At 44.0% G+C, this 19411-nt stretch overlaps 1 protein-coding gene across 2 annotated transcripts in view; it reads right to left on the bottom strand.

Annotated features, from left to right (window-relative positions):
• Nucleotides 1-15549: 15549 nt before the first annotated feature.
• Nucleotides 15550-19411, bottom strand: part of SPAG8 (sperm associated antigen 8) — a 56470-nt gene continuing 52608 nt past the window's right edge. For both annotated transcript variants that reach the window (XM_033937006.1, XM_033937015.1), the window contains one exon: nt 15550-18365. In XM_033937006.1, coding sequence (XP_033792897.1) covers nt 18243-18365 — 123 coding nt within the window. In that variant the 3' untranslated portion in view covers nt 15550-18242. The remainder of the gene's footprint in view (nt 18366-19411) is intronic.

Here is a 19411-nt window from a genome sequence, read left to right on the forward strand (position 1 = left end):
AAAAAAACACCTTGACTAGAGGTGAGGGATGCGCACAAGAGACAGGTCTCTTCTGCCTCAGTACTGGGTTTTCTCAGGCATGGGAAGCACATCCCTCCATCCTTCCTTCCTCCCCCATCTATGGGACCCTGGATGCCTCTTCCACTTGTCCCTCCAGGCTCCTCTGTAACTAGACTCTGTAGGGGAGTCTCCTTACAAATCTCTTTAGATCTTCACTCATTGTCTCCTTAGAAATCCGTAGATCTGCTTCTTTGTCATCCTTTGTGTTCCTGGTCCAACTTATAGGGTGACTGCAAGTCTGTAGGAATTGGCCAGTGTGGTGACAAAGGATGGTGCACCCTTGGCTGAGTAACAGTTGACCCTATAGTACTTTTGGAAAGTTGGTAAAAATATACATAAACCATGCTGTCCTTATTGTATAACTATCTATTTGTCAATCAGATTAAACACAGAATCAAGAACATAAGAATAGCCTTACTGGGTCATACAAATGGTCCTTCAAGCCCAGAATCATTATTTATAGACCACTTATAGTCTAAGTGGTTTCTATTCAGGTACTCAAGCATTTTCCCCTGTTTGTCCTGGTGGGCTCACACTCTTATCTAATGCACCTGGGGATTAAGTGACTTGCCCAGGGTCACAAGGAGCAGTGGGGGGTTTGAACCCACAACCTCAGTGTGCTGAGGCTGTAGCTCTAACCACTGCACCACACATTACCCCACTGTCTGCTGGCATCGATGGGACAAGGTGATGCCTCATGTGTTTACCAGGTATCTGCAGGAGCCACCTCACCACAGAGTGTTACGTATAGAAATTCAGTCAGAGGAGTTCTGCTAGTGAACCAAGTCCATTCCAAAGCGTTCATGCACCCCCTGTCATCCGGTATAGCCCTGGAGTCCCAGCCTGCAACAGGAGCAATTTCAAGGCGGGTATGTAGACACCAGCCAAGTAGATTTATCTATACATTGCCTCAGGTCATGTCTAGAAAAATAAGGAGATAAGATATATTGTAGACAGAATTAAAAGATAATAACATTCACCTTATTGCCCAGCTGCACGCACACTTTTTCTGTTCTTATGAGCAAAATAGATAAGGTTATAGAAAGACTTCATGTCAGAGAGAATTCAGCCAGTCTTGATTTTTCTCCACTGGATAAACATTATTTCTAGTCCGAAGCGGGAACTACGATCCAGCAGAGATGCCATCCTTCTACCTGGAAATGTTCAAAGACAGGCTAAATTCATCTAGTGGATAGATGTAGTCTATTGGACAGCCTCTGGAGCAATGGCCTAGAGCAGGGGTGCCCACACTTTTTGGGCTTGCAAGTTACTTTTAAAATGACCAAGTCAAAATGAACGACCGACAATAAATTTTTTTAAAAACACAAAGCACACTGTACGCAGAGAAAATGTTAATTATCATTTATAGTCTGGGGATTTTTCAAAGAGGTCAAGGCAGATGACTCTATGCACTGTCACCTCAGTAACAACCATACAAAAATAGACAAATATACCCCCCTTCCTTTTTACTCAACCACAATAGCAGTTTTTAGCGCTGCTCTCAACGCTCATAGGCTCCCTGTGCTAAAAAACACTATTGAGGTTTAGTAAAAGGGGGCCATAGTGCAAAATATAGACAGCAGATATAAATTATCAAAATGGACACATTTTGATCACTAAATTGAAAATAAAATCATTCTTCCTACCTTTGTTGTCTGGCACAAGAGGCCAAAAATTTCAAGCCCTCCAACCCATGGAAAAACCCATTAGGCATGCCCCAAGGCTGCCCACTATCGCCCACACTGTTCAACATCTACATCGCATCCTTAGGTCACCTTCTACAAAAACTAAATTTAAAGCACTCCATATATACGCAGATGACAAGCTCTCAAACACAATGACAGAAATCGAAAAATGGACCACTACCTTCAAACTGAAACTAAACACAGAGAAAACAAAAGTCTTTTTGGCAAGCCCCAATGACAAAATTATGAGAACATCGTGAAAAATAAACAACCATGAATATCCAATACCATAAAAATACTGGGTATCACTCTAGATACACACCTAACCATGGCTGACCATACAAACTTACTGGTGAAAAAATGTTTTTACACGCTGTGGAAGCTAAGGACCATTAAAAAATACTTCGACCCAACATCCTTCAGGTTGCTGGTGCAATCGCTGATCCTATCCATCCTTGACTACTGCAACATCATCTACCTGGGTATCCCACCGAAAACAGTAAAAAAAGTTGAGATTAGTACAAAACACCGCTGTTCGCTTAATCTTCGGACTGAGAAAAAAAGACCACATTAGCCCCTACTATAAAAAACTGCACTGGCTTCCAATAGAAGCGCGAATACTATTCAAATTTGCATGTATCTGTTTCAGACAAGTCTGGGGCCTAGCACCTTCCTACCTGCAAACTCACTTCATTCTGCACAACCCCACACGAACGACCAGAAACAAAAATATCTTTGCATATCCAAAGATCACAGGCTGCAGATACAAATCCTTCCTGGACAGAACCTTCATGTTCCAAGAAAATAGACAACAAGTCTGGCTGAGAAACTGCATAAATGAACCCAAACTGACTTACAACGCCTTCCGAAAATCAATTAAAACCGCCCTATTCACTGACTAAAACAGACCACCCTCTCTCACTATGATACTCCCCTCTGTAAACGCTATTTCAATCTCTCAGGAAGCTCCAATTTTCATGTATTCTTTACCCATAGAACTCCAATTAGTATGTAACTTTTCTATTTTAGGCTTCTTGTTATTCGCTGACTGTCCAGCCTTCTTTCAATGTGAACCGCTTGACTATGGCGGTATAGAAAAATAAAGTTATTATTATTATTATTATCTAATATAATAAAACGATAAGCCGCGCATGCGCACTTCCTAAGCGTGCGTCCGTTTTCTGTGAGCTGTAGCTAGGAAGTGCGCATGCTGCGGCTCACCCCCTGCCCTCTCCGTCGCCTCCTGGCTCCAGCGGCATGACAGTTTTCAAAGAGGCACGGGATTGTTTCAACGCGGAACCACCAGCCGTTAAAGCTCCTGGCGCTGGCTCCCGACGGTGGAGGAGAGGAAAGGTAGAAGAAGATTTCCGCTGCCCGGCACCCGAGTCCTTTGCCGCCCCCCCCTTCCCTTACCGCGGCCCCGACTGGCGATTTAAGCAGCGTGTCCAGCAGCCTTCACACGCTGCTTCGGGCCCTTCTACTGCCCTGATTTGCTCCGAACGTGCCAGAGTAAATCAGGCCAGTAGAAGGACCTGAAGCAGCATGTGAAGACTGCTGGACACGCTGCTTGAATCGCCATGTGTAGTCGGACCCGCGGGAAGGGAAGGGGGGGCGGCAAAGGACGGGCCCGCGTTTGTAGTCGCGACTGTGGGAAGGGAAAGGGGGTAGAGGAAACAATAATGCTGCTGCACAGGGAACTGGTGTGGGGGGAGGGAAATGGAAGGGGGAGGGAATGCTGCTTTGGACAGACAAACAGAGGGAGGAAGGGAGACAGAAAGACACAGGGGCAGGTGCACAGGGAACTGGTGTTGGGGGAGGGAAATGGAGGGGGAGGGAATGCTGCTTTGCACACACAGACAGAGGGAGGAAGGGAGACAGAAAGACAAGAAGAAAGACACAGGGGCAGGTGCACAGGGAACTGGTGTGGGGGGAGGGAATGCTGCTTTGGACAGACAGACAGAGGGAGGAAGGGAGACAGAAAGACAAGAAGAAAGACACAGGTACAGGGAGATATACAGAAAGACAAACAGACAAAGGGGGCCAGGGACAGAGACAGACAGAAAGAAAGACAGCGGGAGTCGCGTCAGGAGGGGTGCGGGATGCCGCAGAGGGAACTTTTCCAATGGGTGCAACTGGGCGGCTGTTGGGAACCTCTGATCAGGGGCAGAGCAAGGTAACTGTATCATAGGGATAAGAAGGAGGAGGGGGGGGAGAAAAAGGAAGGGACGCCTACTGCTGGACAGGGGGAGAAGGAAAGAGGTGCTGATGAACAGGGGGTGGGTGAAGAAAAAGGAACGGAGGCCTAATGTTGGACAGGGGGAGAAGGAAGGTGCTGCTGGACAGGGGGGAGGTAAAACAAAGGGAGAAGGGCTGCTGCTGCATAAGGAGAGCTATGAAGGGGTGGTGGTGGACACAGGGGAGGTAAAAGGAAGGGAGAATGGACAGGGGGAGCAGGCAAGGGGTGGTGATGGACAGCCAAGGAAAAAGAAAGACAGAAAGAAAGAAAGCGGCTAAGGAGAGAGAGAGAGAGAGAAAGAAATAAAGAGAGACACACACACACATATATGTAACGGGCTATAAGACTAGTTATTATTATATTATTATTATTATTATTAGATACATTAAGGGGAAAAACCCGCAAGAGAAGCGGTGGGACCGCTGGACGACCTGGGAGGAAAAGGGTGTGTCAAGGATGACAAACAAATTGCAGACAAACTGAATTCCTTCTTTGCGTCTGTCTTTACAAAGGAAGACACCGCAACAATACCTGACACAGTGAAAGTGTTCAAGGCAGTCGTACAAGTGGACTTAGACCAGATTTACCACCAGATCAACAAACTTAAAAGTGATAAATCTCCTGAACTGGATGGAATTCATCCGAGAGTCCTAAAAGAACTGAAATTTGAAATTGGAGAACTATTGCAAAAACTTGCCAACCTGTCAATCAAAACAGGACAGATACCGGACCACTGGAAGATAGCGAACGTCACGCCGATATTTAAAAAAGGATCGAGAGGAATGCCAGGCAACCTCAGACCTGTGAGTCTCACATCTGTTCCTGGAAAGATGGTTGAGGCGCTGATCAAAGATAGCATAGTCCGGCACCTAGACACACACGACCTGATGAGAGCCAGTCAACATGGGTTCAGGAAAGGGAAATCATGTTTGACGAACCTACTTCAATTTTTTGAGACAGTGAACAGACAAATTGATAGTGGAGAACCGGTGGATATCATATACTTGGACTTTCAGAAAGCGTTCGACAGGAAACTACAAGGCCATGGAATAGAGGGAGATATACTAAGATGGATAGGCAAATAGCTAGAGAACAGAAAACAGAGAGTGGGCATAAATGGGAAGTTCTCAGAATGGGAAAAAGTGACTAGCGGTGTACCCCAGGGCTCGGTACTTGGACCCATCTTATCTAATATTTTCATAAATGACCTGGAAGAAGGAACATCCAGTGAAATCATCAAGTTTGCAGACGACACAAAGCTATGCCGGGCAATCAGATCGCAGAAGGACAGCGAGGAACTCCAGAGCGACTTGAATCAATTGGAGAAGTGGGCAGATAAATGGCAGATGAAGTTTAATGTGGAAAAATGCAAAGTGATGCATTTAGGCAGAAAAAAACAAAGAACACAAGTATAGTATGTCAGGTGTAACTCTGGAAAAGACCGAACAGGAAAAGGACCTGGGTGTACTGATAGATGGGACCCTGAAACCGTCGGCGCAATATGCGACGGCGGCGAAGAAAACAAATAGAATGCTAGGCATGATAAAGAAGGGAATTACGAGTAGATCAGAGAAAGTTATAGTACCACTCTACAGAGCCATGGTCAGACCGCACCTGGAATACTGCATCCAACATTGGTCTCCATACCTAAAGAAGGATATAAAACTGCTAGAGAGGGTGCAGAGATGAGTAACGAAGCTAGTGAAAGGTATGGAGAACCTGGACTATGAGGAACGACTTAGGAGACTGGGGTTGTTCTCCCTTGAGAAGAGGAGACTGCGAGATCTGATTGAGACTTTCAAAATACTGAAAGGATTCGACAAAATAGAGCAGGGGATGCAGTTATTTACAATGTCCGATGTGACACGGACAAGAGGACATAAACTGAAGCTGAGGGGGGGGGGGGGGACAGGTCCAGGACGAATATCAGGAAGTTCTGTTTCACACAGCGAGTGGTGGACACCTGGAATGCTCTCCCAGAGGAAGTAATTGCAGAATCCACCGTTCTAGGATTTAATGGTAAACTAGAAGCACATCTCCTTAAGAGTGGCATAGAGTGATACGGGTAAGGGTAAATTAGATGCACATCTTCCTTGAGAAGCATACAGTGATATGGGGACTAAAACTATGCCAGGCTAGATCTGGCGGGGCCTCCGTATATGCGGATCACCGGACTTGATGGACCCAGGGTCTTATCTGGAGATGGTAATTCTTATGTTCTTATGAGTCTCTGGTTGCACTTTCTTCTTCTGACTGTGCATCCAATATTTGTTCCCTTCTTTCAGCCTCCTGTATGCTTCCTCTCCTCCAAACCTCAGTCCCTCCCAACTTTTTCTTCCTCTCTCCCTGCTCCCTCCCCTTTCTTTCTTTCTTTCTTTCTTTCTTTCTTTCTTTCTTTCTTTCTGTCTTTCTGTCTCCATGCCCCCTTTCTTTCTTTCCGTCTCCCTGTATTTCTCTCTCCATGCCCCCTTTCTATCTGTCTCCCTGCCTTTCTCCATGCTCCCTTTCTTTCTGTCTCCCTGCCCCCCCTTTCATTCTTTATTTTTCCCTCCCTGCCCTCCCCCAAGCCACCGCCACCACATTCAGGGAACAGGCCACCGCTTTAAAGAAGATGCTGAAACGCCGGGTCGACCAACCTTCCCCACCCGATATCAATTCTAAGGTCAGAGAGGAAGTTCCAGGCCAGCCAGGCAGCGATTGGCTGGCCCGGAACTTCCTCTCCAACGTGAGAAGTGACGTTGGGTGAGGAAAGTTGATCGGCTCTGTGCTTCAGCATCCTCTTTACAGGGTCAGGAAGCAGATAGAACGGAAAGCAACGCGAGTCTATCACGGAGCCCGGGATGGGCTCCGCAATCAACTTGCATTGCCTTCGTGATCTACTGGTCGATCACGATCGACCTTTTGGGCACCCCTGGCCTAGAGGTTAGAGCTGCTGCCTCAGCACCCTGAGGTTGTGAGTTTGATCCATTAATGCTTCATTGCTCTCGGTACCATGGTTAGATTGGGACAGATAGGGGAAATAGTTCAGAGTACCTGATTACTATTCAATGTATTGTAAACCACAGTGGGTGAATTTCCAAAAGACAGTTAATCCTAAATAAATATGAGCCAAGGATTAGCCCAGTGGTTCGAGCAGCATGGGCACCAGGATTCAATCCTTAGGCACATTGCTTAACCCTTCATTGTCTCAGGTACAAAAACGTTGATCATAAGCCCTATTGGGGCAGGAAAATGTATGGGTGTAATTCATCTTGAGCTCACGTTTGGAAAAGTGAGAAATCAAATCCAAAGTGAAGCATTTTAAAAGGTTGCTGAAAAACTACATTAAATATAGGGGTCTTTTTATCAAGCTGCAGTAGGGGTTTAACGTGCATAATACCGCGCGTTAAACCACCTGCCGCGCTACCTGCTAACGCCTGCATTGAGCAGGTGTTAGTTTTTTAGCCAGCTGCGGGGGTTAGCACGTGATGAAATGTCCGACGCGCTAACCCCGCTAGCGCGGCTTGATTAAAGGACCCCATAGTTTCTTGTAACAAAAACAAATGAATAATCAAGTAATTATAAACAGTATCAACCTACAATTAAGCTGACAAGACAGAAAACTGAACACGGTTTCCGGCAGGGAAAATAATGTTAAAAGAATGCTGAGGTTTAGACAAGACTAAGAGTAAGCCGCGGCTCAGGATGCAAAATTCTCTGATGCTGCTCCAACACTCGTAGGAATTCACTGAGTTTAGCATTTAGCGCTCTGGGTCACAGTAGAAACCTCTACCGCGGCTTAGTAAAAGGAAGAGTAAATTAGGATAACCGCCTGGAAGTCTCTTTTCATAGTTCAACCTTTTTTTTTTAGTTTTAAAACTTTATTAAGCCAAATCAAAGCAGTACAAAAGCAGAAAAAACATGCGAAGAAAACCCCAAACACAACATGGAGGAAGAGCAAAGCAGACACTAACGCACCCATATACTTTGGTACATGCTTATGAAAAAGAGAACAAAATGACACTCTCCCCTCCTAGATATTTCAGCTCTTAGTCTGAAATGTTTGCAATTTCTTATGTGAAACATTTTGAAGCAGGAGTTGAAGCATTAAGAGAAACTCAGTTGTTCTTTATAAGTGGAAGTCACAGGTTTCATCACTTAAGGCCCCTTCGCATAGTTCATTCTACTTCTCAAGACCTTCAAAATTAAATATAAAGGGTTAAACCCTCCCCCCCCCTTTTATGAAGCCACATTAGGGTTTTATATCACCGGCTACGGCAATAAAGACTCTGATGCTCATAAAATTCTTATGAGCGCCAGTTGTTTTACTACCACAGTCTGTGATTAAAAAACTCTTAACGCAGCTTCATAAAAGAGGGGTAAGTTTTTGCTATTCTAACAATTTTTAATGCTTAACTTGTAAAGAGATTAATTAATTAACCTTTTCCTCTCCTAAAATTGGCTTACCTTTAAAAATAAGTGTAGAAGCAATTATGTTTTTAAGTTGGGATGTTTTAACTTTCAGAGACATGAGCAAACTTCCAGCTTGAAATCATCTTTGGATTCACAAAAATGAAAGAGGTGTATCTTCTTGTCCTGGGTCCCACTGAAATTCTTTTATATTTCTAATCCGTGGATGCACTCTCCAAACCATATGACAAGGAATTCAGCCATACAATCACCCTACATGAACTAAAGATACATCATGTATTGCCACTTAATGTTCTCTAATGCATTGTGAGATGTTCACGGCCACTTCTTCGCTCCAGCATTCAGGCACTGGTACTAGAAGGCATAATCCACAAATTACGGCTCCACATTACATCAAAGAACCTGCAGGGAAGAATTTAGGAAGCTGGGAGAAGAGTGGGGTAAGAAAGGATGGTCTCACTCTGATCACCCTAAGCTATCAGCTTCAGCTAGTCCTGGTTGGGGTTGAGAATGATCATCCTGCTTTGCTTAGATCAATTGAAACGGGAAGTTCATAGGTAGAATTGTGAAAAAGCAAGACTGTTGATGCCAAGTACCTGAGATACAGCTTCTGAGGAGGAACACGTGGTAATATCAACAAGTTTTCCAGAGAAGATGCCTCCATTGGATAGTCTTTAAGACAACCCTCTTCTCCCTTTCCAATTTCTTGGATGAAGAACTGAAACGTCGTGGGTGGTTAGGGCTTAGTGACAGCAGCTTATGGTTTTCTCAAAGTCAAAGACCTTTTAAGCATATAGTTTTTGTTGTGCTTTTTACAATGAAATTTATAGGATATATTTGGGAATAAATCTATCTGTAAATATATTTTATCCTCTTAACCAAATGTTGTACATATACAAGATAGAAACATAGAAAGATGACGGCAGATAAGGGCTACAGCCCATCAAGTCTGCCCATACTATTGACCCCCTTTTAAGTCTACTGGCCCCCTTAACTCTACTGACCTGCTCTATTAAGTCTATATCCTAGCGACCCTATTCATTGGTATGACTCTCGCAGTGATAGGGCCAAATATTTTGTCGAAATACAATAAAAGACCAAAAAGGATTGATGTGTCTGCCTTCCTTCTAAGGTCACAGCAGAAAGAGGCAAATGAGATGTCAAAAAATCAACTGAGCATTACAAATAGTAAAAAAAAAAAGTCACATAAGATCAATAAAGTCGATTACATAATGTCCATCTTGGATTTTAAAAAAAAACTCATGGAGAATCCAAGGTCTATAACAAGAGGTGAATCATGGTAAAAGGATCTCCTAGATTGTCCCAACTAGATGCCTTCATCAGGGGATAAATTGGACACTGCTGTAAATGATAAGAGCACAAGTAGGAAGGAGAAGGGAGGCCATGACAATTTCCAGCCACTCCAACCATGCACTTACAAATGAAAGTCAGGCACATACAGTAAGTACCATTGCAGAGAAGCTGCTTGCTTGTATAAGAGAGATATCGTTCCAACCAATCAAATGTTTATTCTTTAAAAAATGTGTCATCTCAACAAGGATCTAGGACACTAAAAACATAGAGGGGCATAATCAAAACATATGTCTAAGTCCAATTTGGTCGTATGGCACTAGATGCCCAAAGTCGGCAGAGGGAAAATACCCATTCTTGAAAAATATGTCAAAAATTGTCTGTCTGAATGTCCAGGCTATTGTTTTTCCAAAAAACCAGTACGTCTATCTTTACACCACATTTTTTTACCAAAATTTTGTCCAAGTCCCAAATGCCCAGAACAAGACCATTTGGATGTGGAAGGGGCCAATCTTGTAATGGACTTGCCACCCAGACATGGCAACAGAGCAGTGGGGCACCTTACAGGGCACTGCTGTGAACTTCACAAAAAGGGTGCCACATAAACATCTCATCAGAATTCCCTTATAGGTTATGGCGAGCCCCCCTCAAAATGTACTATACCTACCTGTCTACAACCTCAATAGCTGTTATGGCTGCAGGTGGCATCTATATGGCAGTAGAGTAGGGGGGGGGTCGAGGGGGGGTGCATATGTTCCACCATAAATGTAGTGGTTAAAGTGGCTTATAGGCCTGGGTCCTCCTCTCTATGGTTTACTAGCCCACCCCCCAGACTATTTAAGACACATGTATGCAGCTCTACTAAGCTTTCCTATACCAGGTGCATCAACACCTTCCTCTACTGATCACACTTCTCTCTATTCACCTTGTCACACTGTTTCATTGCCTTTAGATCTTCAGACACTATCACCCCAAGGTCCCTCTCTCCATCTAATAAGAACATAAGAATAGCCTTATTGGGTCAGACCAATGGTCCATCATGCCTGTTCTCATGGTGGCCAATCCAGGTCACTAATACCTGTCCAAAACCCAAAGAGTAGCAACATTCCAGAATCCCAACGAGTAACAAAAGATTCCGGAACCCCAAAGACTAGCAGCATTCCATGCAAGTGTGGCTTCCCCCATGTCTTTCTCAATAAAAGACTATGGACTTTTCCTCCAGGAAATTGTCCAAACCCTTCAGGGCGGCTCTGGGTCCAGGGCCCGAACTGGGTGGAGTCCCTCAAAGGCAGTTTCTGTTGGTACCTCACTGGTTAATACTTGGTGCCTCTACCTGAGGAAAAGAAGTGTTATGGGGTGGGTTCACTCTGTTTTTCCCCCAGGAAAAATCCAATAAAGTTTCTGTGAACAAGGTTGGCTAATAAATTAAGCAGGTTTATTTAAACTATGTACAAAGGCCTAATCATATGTAGTTAACCCAACAGCATTGGTCTATGTTTCAGATATCCAAAACCGTTAGCTCATAGTCTTTTAAACCAGTGGTTCACAACCCTGTCCTGGAGGATCACCAGGCCAGTCGGGTTTTTGGGATAGCCCTAATGAATATGCATGAGAGAGATTTGCATATTATGGAGGTGACAGGCATGCAAATCTGCCCCATGCATATTCATTAGGGCTATCCCAAAAACCTGACTGGCCTGGTGGTCCTCCAGGACAGATTTGGGAACCAGTTTAAAACAGAGGTAGGGAACTCCGGTCCTCGAGAGCTGTATTCCAATTGGGTTTTCAGGATTTCCCCAATGAATATGTATGAGATCTATTGCATGCACTGCTTTCAATGCATATTCATTGGGGAAATCCTGAAAACCCGACTGGAATACGGCTCTCGAGGACCGGAGTTCCTTACCTCTGTTTTAAACACAGGTCTCAACAGCCGCCTAAGAAGTGGCTGAGAATCGCACACTGATGTCCCATACAGAATCATGTCTGCCCTAAGGGACAGATGCATAACACCACCTAAGAACACCATGTCACAGGTGCCAGTTACCGAATCGCGCCTGCCTGATCAGGGATCTCTTGCCATCAACTGATCACAGCAAGAGATGCCAAAGGCCCTTCCCATAGGAGGGTGTAAGTATGCTTCCTATGGGAGGGGCCTTAAGCATCTGAGCCAATTAGGGCCTTAGGCCTCGCTCCAGTGCATCCCAGAATGAACCGATAAAGGGAAGGCCCACCATTTTGGAGTGGCGGGCCTGCCGGTTGAAGGGACTTTCTACTACAGAGGTATGGAGTTGGGGGGTGCTTTGGGGACTTAGGCAGGTTTGGGTGGGTTGGGAACTTCTGGAGGGGGAGGGAGTAGGATGGAATGAGCATGGGGCTCCCTGCCGCAGCCACTCAGTTGATCACGGCAGGGGGTTTCCTTTGCTGTGATCAACTCAGCTCAGCTGTGTCTATTTGAAATGTTGGCCAGCATTTTGCTGGGCTACATTTCAGGCGTCTGTCACAGCTCTAGGGAGACACCTAGGGCTACTTAAGCTCACCCAAGGCCACTTCCGGGCAAAATCATGGCCAACCTTGGGCAAGCTTAAGTGTCCTGTTGCATCTCCCTCAACTGCAACAAAAGCCTACAGCGAAGGCGTCCTGCCTCAGGTTTTGGGTTTTTTTAAACATGCATCCTGATTGTAGGCCTCCTACACTGTCTAGCAACCAATTGGATCACCTGTTTATAGAATCAGCTCCTTAGTGCAGACACATTTGATGAAGTGATGGCTTTCAATAATTGCTTCTGTCCTTTTCATGTTTGTCTTTTAATGCAGGGTGCTTGGTCTCTATGTGACAAAGAATTTTTGAAGGTTTCATGGCTTTGTTGGATAGCCGGTCGCCACATATTATACAGAGTGAGCTTGGAGAATGTGAATCCATAATTTCAGTAGAACTCTTGGTATTTTCATTTAAATGCAGCTATCTTTTTGTTGGCAGTCTTCTGCTGTCTCATCATTAGGTCTTTCCCCCTTTTCAAAGAAGCTGTCCAGTGACGTTGTCATTCTGTAGTGTCCATCTCAACCTCGGTCCTTCTACACTATTATTCTTCAATGCAAGGCTTGAGGGTCAATGGCTTTGTCCATTCATATTCTGATTCTTCCCTCTCTCCTTAAAGAATGACATGGAGATGGTTTCCTGGGACGGGAACGGTGATGAATTTTGTTACCATGTCATTCTCTACCAGTACGTGGCCCAGTGGTTGGGGATCCCTGCTCTAGAGGACTGCCCCTAAGCACTGATAGTGCCTCTGCAGGCCCTTTTCTTCTGCCCTGAGCTGCTCCCAAGGGCTGCAGGACTTTTCTTCTTCAGGAGCACCTCAGAGTAGAGAATGACAAGGGGAAAAAATTTGTCCCTGCCCGTACCCGCAACCACCGTCCCTGTCACCGCCCCGTCCCCACGACCAATGTCTCTGCCCCATTCCCATCCCCGCAGCATCCATACAAGCCTCAGTACTGCAATATTTAGCTTATTCCTTCCTTATACATCAAAGTTCTGGCTGCTAAACTAGAGAAAGAGATGTTCAGATGGCAGAGCTTTGTTTATAAATCTAATATACTACTTTATCCTAAAGCAAAAAAAAAAAAGGAAAGAAATAAATAGAATTTTTTTCTACCTTTCTAATTTTTTTTTCTGGTTTTTGCTTTCCTCATCTTCTCCTCATTCAATTCCTTCCATCCAATGTCTGTCTTCTCTCTGCATCTTCCATTTGCTCTGTTACTGTGCCTCTCCCTTCCATCTCTCCCTTCACCCCCCCCAATTGGTCTGGCACCCATTTTCTTCCCTCCGCTTCCCCCCATAGTTGGGCATCTCTGTCTTCTTCTCTTCCAGCGTCTTCTCCCCGCTCTCTGTTCCCCATTTTCCTTCAGCATCTTCTGCCCACTGTCTTCATTTCCCTTCAGCGTCTTCTCCCCACTCTGTCTTCCCTATTTCCCATTTCCGTTCAGCGTCTTGTCCCCACTCTGTCTTCCCCATTTCCCTTTAGTGCCTTCTCCCCACTTTGTCTTCCCCATTTCCCTTCAGCGCCTTCTCCCTCCCTCCCCCCCCCCCACTCTTCCCTCTCGCCACCCTTCAGCACCCCTCGAGCGGTGCAACACGTTAGTAAAGTAACTCACTGAAGCGGGCCGAGCCTACCTGAAGTCGCGTGTGTGTGTGTGGAAGTTTCTCCTCTGACTCAACTAGAAGGAGGGAGAGAAATAGATTTGGTAGCTCTGTAGTAACCAGTAACAAAGTTTCCCCTCCAGAAAGGTTTACAAGACATCCAGATGCACCTGGACATGTCCTCCTCTGGATTGCTTTTTTTTATTTTAAACCCGGCACTTTGTCTGATGTGGCTCTGAGTGTGAGTGTGTGGGGGGAAGAGAGAGAAGACAGACCTTTAGAGAACTATCTTCCAAATGAGTATCATGTACAGATATAACTCTGCACAGTACAAAACTCATGGATTTTAAACTCTAACTCAAGTCTGTGAGCCTGGGGTTATTATGCCTCCCCCACCAATTTATCCCTCCTTTGAACTCATGGGGAGTAGACTTCCTCTTCCCTATTCTGATTCAGCTCTTCTCAATTTATATCCCCACATTCATTTGGGCCCACAAGCTTTATTCAGATTCATGAAATAATCTCTTAAAAGGTGTAACATTCCTCCCAAATGCCTGTGTGTTCATCCCTCAGTGCATGATTTGCATAAGGTGTTATCCAACCCCCTCTGCTATGTAACCTATGTGAACTGGATTTAATTCACTATTTTTCCAATTTAGTTTCAATGCAAACAGATAAGTGCTATATACAAAGATGCTATATACAACCCCACTCGCACCCTCCGCTCAAAGTCAGAGATACGCCTATGCACCCCCCCCCCCCCCCCCGGAAGATCCCTGCTCACAGAAACTGCCCACAAACGATCCTACAGCCACTTCATTCCACACCTCTGGAACCAACTCCCCCCCCAACTTAGACAACAGAACTCATTATTAACATTCCATAAATCGGTAAAGACTCTCCTCTTCAACTAAAGATCTCCTCTGTCTTCTCCCCCCCTTACGCCCCACCCCTCCACTCTCCTATCACCTTCCCGAACTCCAGTATAACCCTCTCTTACTCTCTCCACTAACAAATTGTACCTAAACGCATATAACTTTCCTTAAACTAAACTACTGTATTTCCCCCTTCTCTCTTTCTGCTATACTCTCCCTGTATTTAATTCTCTCCAAAATCTATAAATCCAATCACTAAACCTGTTGTACTACTTATATGTCTAGTTACTCCCCACTGTGTATGTTCATTTGTAGACCGTTCTGAGCTACTGGGAGGACGGGATAAAAATCCAAATAAATAAATAAATAAAATGTTCTTCTAATCAAGCTCCAACTACGATCAGTTCTTTGCAAATCTAAACTTTTATATAAAGTGTTACATAAAACACCTGACATACTGTATTTTCCTTTTGTACTAAACGATGTAGTTCTGGCCAGTTTTATAAATTTCTCAAAAGTTTAATGCCTCTAAAATGTTAGGATGTGGAGATATGCCAACTTATACCCGAGTCAGATTGGAAAACTATATGGAATTTTGTGTCCAAATCATCCATTGTACAATCCATGTATTTTCTTATCCATTGATCTTTGTAGACCCCCTTAAAAATCACACTTTATTAATTCCACTTTTCCAAAAAATTGTTGGTCCTGTGGTCAAGAGCCTGGAACCTTTAAACATCTCGTTTTTGATTGCCCATTGGGCCAGAGGTTGGAAGGAAATTTGGAACAACATTTGTAATTTACTGATCCTATTTCTTATAAATATATTTTATTGAAAGGGATTGTTTATTGTTGGACTTACTCCTTACCATAGCTTTGAAAACCATTTGTGCTTCTTGGATGAATTTAAGGCAATTAGATGATAATACATGGTGGAATACAATTTGTTTCACATAAAGATATGAAATATACATACATAGCTTAAAAATCTAAAGTCTCAAAACATTTTATTACCAAATCATCTGCCCTAGAGCAACATTTATCTTTATGTTCCTAAATTCTTTATAGCAGTGCCCCTAAAATGTTGTTGTATGTTTCAACCCCAACAAAGCGCATCTCCTTTCAAACCTTGTCTTCCCCGAGAGCCCCTTTTATCCTTTGGTCATCTAACAGTCCAATCAATTCTCTTCCCAGCTTCTAGCTTTTAATATACCTAAAAAAGATTTTACTGTGTGTTTTTCCTTCCAGCGCAATCTTTTTTTCAAGGTCCTTCTTCAACTTCCTTATTAGCCTTGCACTTGACTTGACATTCCTTCTGCTTACAATTATTGTCAGTCAGATTCTTCTTCCACGTTCTGAAGGATTCTCTTTTAGCTCTAATAGTTTCCTTCACCTCACTCATTAACCAAGCTGGCTACCATTTGATCTTCCTTCCTTCTTTTTTAATACATGGAATATATCTAGTCTGGGCTTCCAGGATGGTATGTTTGAATAATATCCATGCCTAATGTATAGTTTTGACCTTTGTAGCTGCACCTCTAAGTTTCTTTTTTACTGTTCTCCTCATGTTAAATGCTGTTGTATTGGATTTCCTGTGTGCTAAAGATTTATCAGTCCTCAAGGACTCTGAGATTGGACGGTGTTAATTTGTTGACTATTCCTCCTTTGGGTTCAATATGTTTTGTAGATATAAGAGAAGTGTCTTTTTCGATTGCCATCTGCTTTGTGGTTTTCATGAGAGATCACAATTTTTAGGAAGCCTTTGAAGGTGCACTTTTTAAAGAAAACTTCTCTGGAATGAACATGCACATGATTTTTTTTATTTTTTTTTTAGAATTAGTTGGTATTTTTTATGTTTTTCAGTGATTTGTTATATGTATCTGTGTGTTTGGGGCAGTTTTAGTTTGTTTTGAGATTGTGAATGTGATTTTGCTGTCTGCTCACGTCCTAGGTGGATAATAAATGATTAAATAAATAAAATACAAAAAATGACTTCTTTTCAATATCTTAGAGAAACAGGAGATGACAACTTCCCCCAGAATGGAAAGAAAGAACAAACAGCGAAGGAGATTGCTTTACTCGGTTTTGAGAAAGGTGTTCACATTAGATTGCGGAGCTATATTTCAGAGGACTGCATATAGGCGTTCCATTTTTTGTCAAAGGATTGGTGAAGGTATAATTCATTGAAAAAAACCTTTTAGATTCCTGAGGCAGGCCCAGTTGGGGCTGAAACACAATCATATCGAGTCTAGAGATACAATAAAGGTGACTGGACACCAGAGTCTCCTTGGCTGTGTGTGCTTTCTGCGTTCCTATCTGTCTTCAACAATGTCATTTGTTATTAGCGATCTTTCAGATCAGCAGGACATTGCCATCATAGAGTCAATGGAAACATGAGAATGGAAGAACTCTTCTTTTATATTGGAAAGCATTGGATGGAATGGATTTTTTTTTTTGCTCACTATTTGTAAACCACTAATAATAAAGGCACAGCCGGTATTATACGCCACAACAAGCATCAAGCTCAGAGTCGGCCATGTGAGATAAAAGCAAGGAAATACTCTCCCCAAGGCAAATAGCAAGAGCAGCTGGGCCCTGGGTCTCCTGAGTAGGAGAGTAAATGCTATGTATCACACAAAAAGAGAGCAGGTGGGGTTGGGGGGTGAGAATCCAGTTTTGCACAAGAAGATAGAAGAATTAAGCTCGTATATCATGCAAACAAAGGTGGATTACCCAGAGAGGGGTGGGAGAACCAGGTCACAGCTCTCTCCAGGAGAAAGGAGGTGGGACAACTGAACTGTGCCAAAAAATAGAAGTTGAGGGATTGGGTTGTGCATCAGTCAAAAATGAGGGAGTGGAATGGGGCGTAGGCACAGGTGGGCCTGGGCATGCAATGGCCCATTCACTTTTGACTCAGGCTCACCATTGCTGTAGCTGAAGATCCTCAAGTCCCACCAGCTGAAAACATCTTCAGCTCAAACCTCTAGGCTGTCAAAGCACTATGGCAGCTTCCAACGCTGGCACCCCATGCGTGCTCATGCTCAGTCATGCAAGAGATGTATGTGTGGGGTGTTGACAGCCTGCTGTGGGTGTCTTCAGCTAGTAGGTCATGGGGAATCCTGCTGGCCAAATTATTAATTTTAAAAAATTGGTTGGGAAGGGGGGGGGGGGGAAGGAGTAGGCAAGAGGAAACGTTTTGTGCCCGCCTATTCCACCTGTTGAACCAACCAAAAATCTTCTTCTTGGTGTATCACTATTGTGAAACAATCAAAATGTACCATGACAGGAGCGAGTTGCATCGCCCCCAAAAAATAGGTGACAAAGCTAGACAATCCATCATACGAAAAGCAATGATAGGACAGTCTGACTGTGCATCACATGAGAGGATGGGGAAAGGGATAGTTGGGTTGTAAATTACCTACTGAGAAGGGCAGAAGTACCAAGCTTTGTATAATTCAAAGAAGGATGGCAGAGTCTGGCAGTGTTTCATACAAAGAAAGGATTTAGAGAATCAGATACAAGAGTTTATAGATTTGGATAATTCTCCAGGGCGTAGGGCATTGGTTCATCCAAGTATTCTTCAATGGGTGTGGTGAAGGTGGCATTCTTCTTAAACGGAGTGTCTCTCGTCCGGACATTCGAAATACCCTAAAGATGAGAACACAGTTACAAAATGCAAACGTGCATTTAACTAAAGAACAGTCAAGATTCATGCTTGAGCATTCATTGGTGCAGAGTTAGCGTGATATCTGTGCGCAAGTTTATGGGCTTACAGTGCAGAGCGAAAACTGGCTGAATCCATGTGTAGGACATTGGAGCTGAATAGATTCAGATGAATGCTAGTGTAGCTGTTAGCTATTTGGCCCAGGTGCCAAGAAGTGTGTGGAAGACTATAAGGGAGAGCCAATGGTAGGGGAGGTGTAGAAGGGTTCATTTGATCTTCTGCAGAGCTATCTGCGAGCATTTAATACTTGCTTCTTCTCTGTGCTGCAAAAATAGCAGCACCCACAACTTTTGAAGATAGAACAGGAGATGCTGTTTTGTGTGCAGTCCAAGCAGAACATTACGGATTGCTGGAATGTTCTTCTGTGTCTCAATATCATTGTTTTAAATATTAGATGGACACAAAGGACCAGATTCTGTAAACGCCCCCTAAATTGGTAGTATGGAACGTTGCTACTCCTTGGGTTTTGGCCAGGTACTAGGGACCTGGATTGGCCACCATGAGAATGGGCTACTGGGCTTGAGGGACTATTGGTCTAACCTAGTAAGGCTATTCTTATGTTCTTAAATCGGTAGCCGCCTACAAAAACAGCGCCAGCTGTATATCAGTCATACTTAGGAACATTTAAAGCATCGCGGCTAATGGCGCCTACCAGAAAACTTAAGCGTCTGCAACGTAGGCCTGGATTTTAGTGGCCTCCATTGCAGACACCTAAGTTCTTTAGTGAATCATGCCTGACAGCACCTATGTCCTGCTTCGCTCCTAGCCACGCCCACTTAGGCATAAGGTGTCGTTAGGTGTCCTGCTGTAGACGCAATTCCTGCACCTATACTGTATTCACCTCCCGGTGCCTCCTTACATAAGAATAGCCTTACTGGGTCAGACCAATGGTCCATCAAGACCAGTAGCCCGTTCTCACAGTGGCCAAACCAGGTCACTAGTATCTGGTTAAAATTCAAGGCGTAGCAAC

The sequence above is a fragment of the Geotrypetes seraphini genome, chromosome 1 (assembly GCF_902459505.1).
Source record: "Geotrypetes seraphini chromosome 1, aGeoSer1.1, whole genome shotgun sequence".
Taxonomy (NCBI): Eukaryota; Metazoa; Chordata; class Amphibia; order Gymnophiona; family Dermophiidae; genus Geotrypetes; species Geotrypetes seraphini.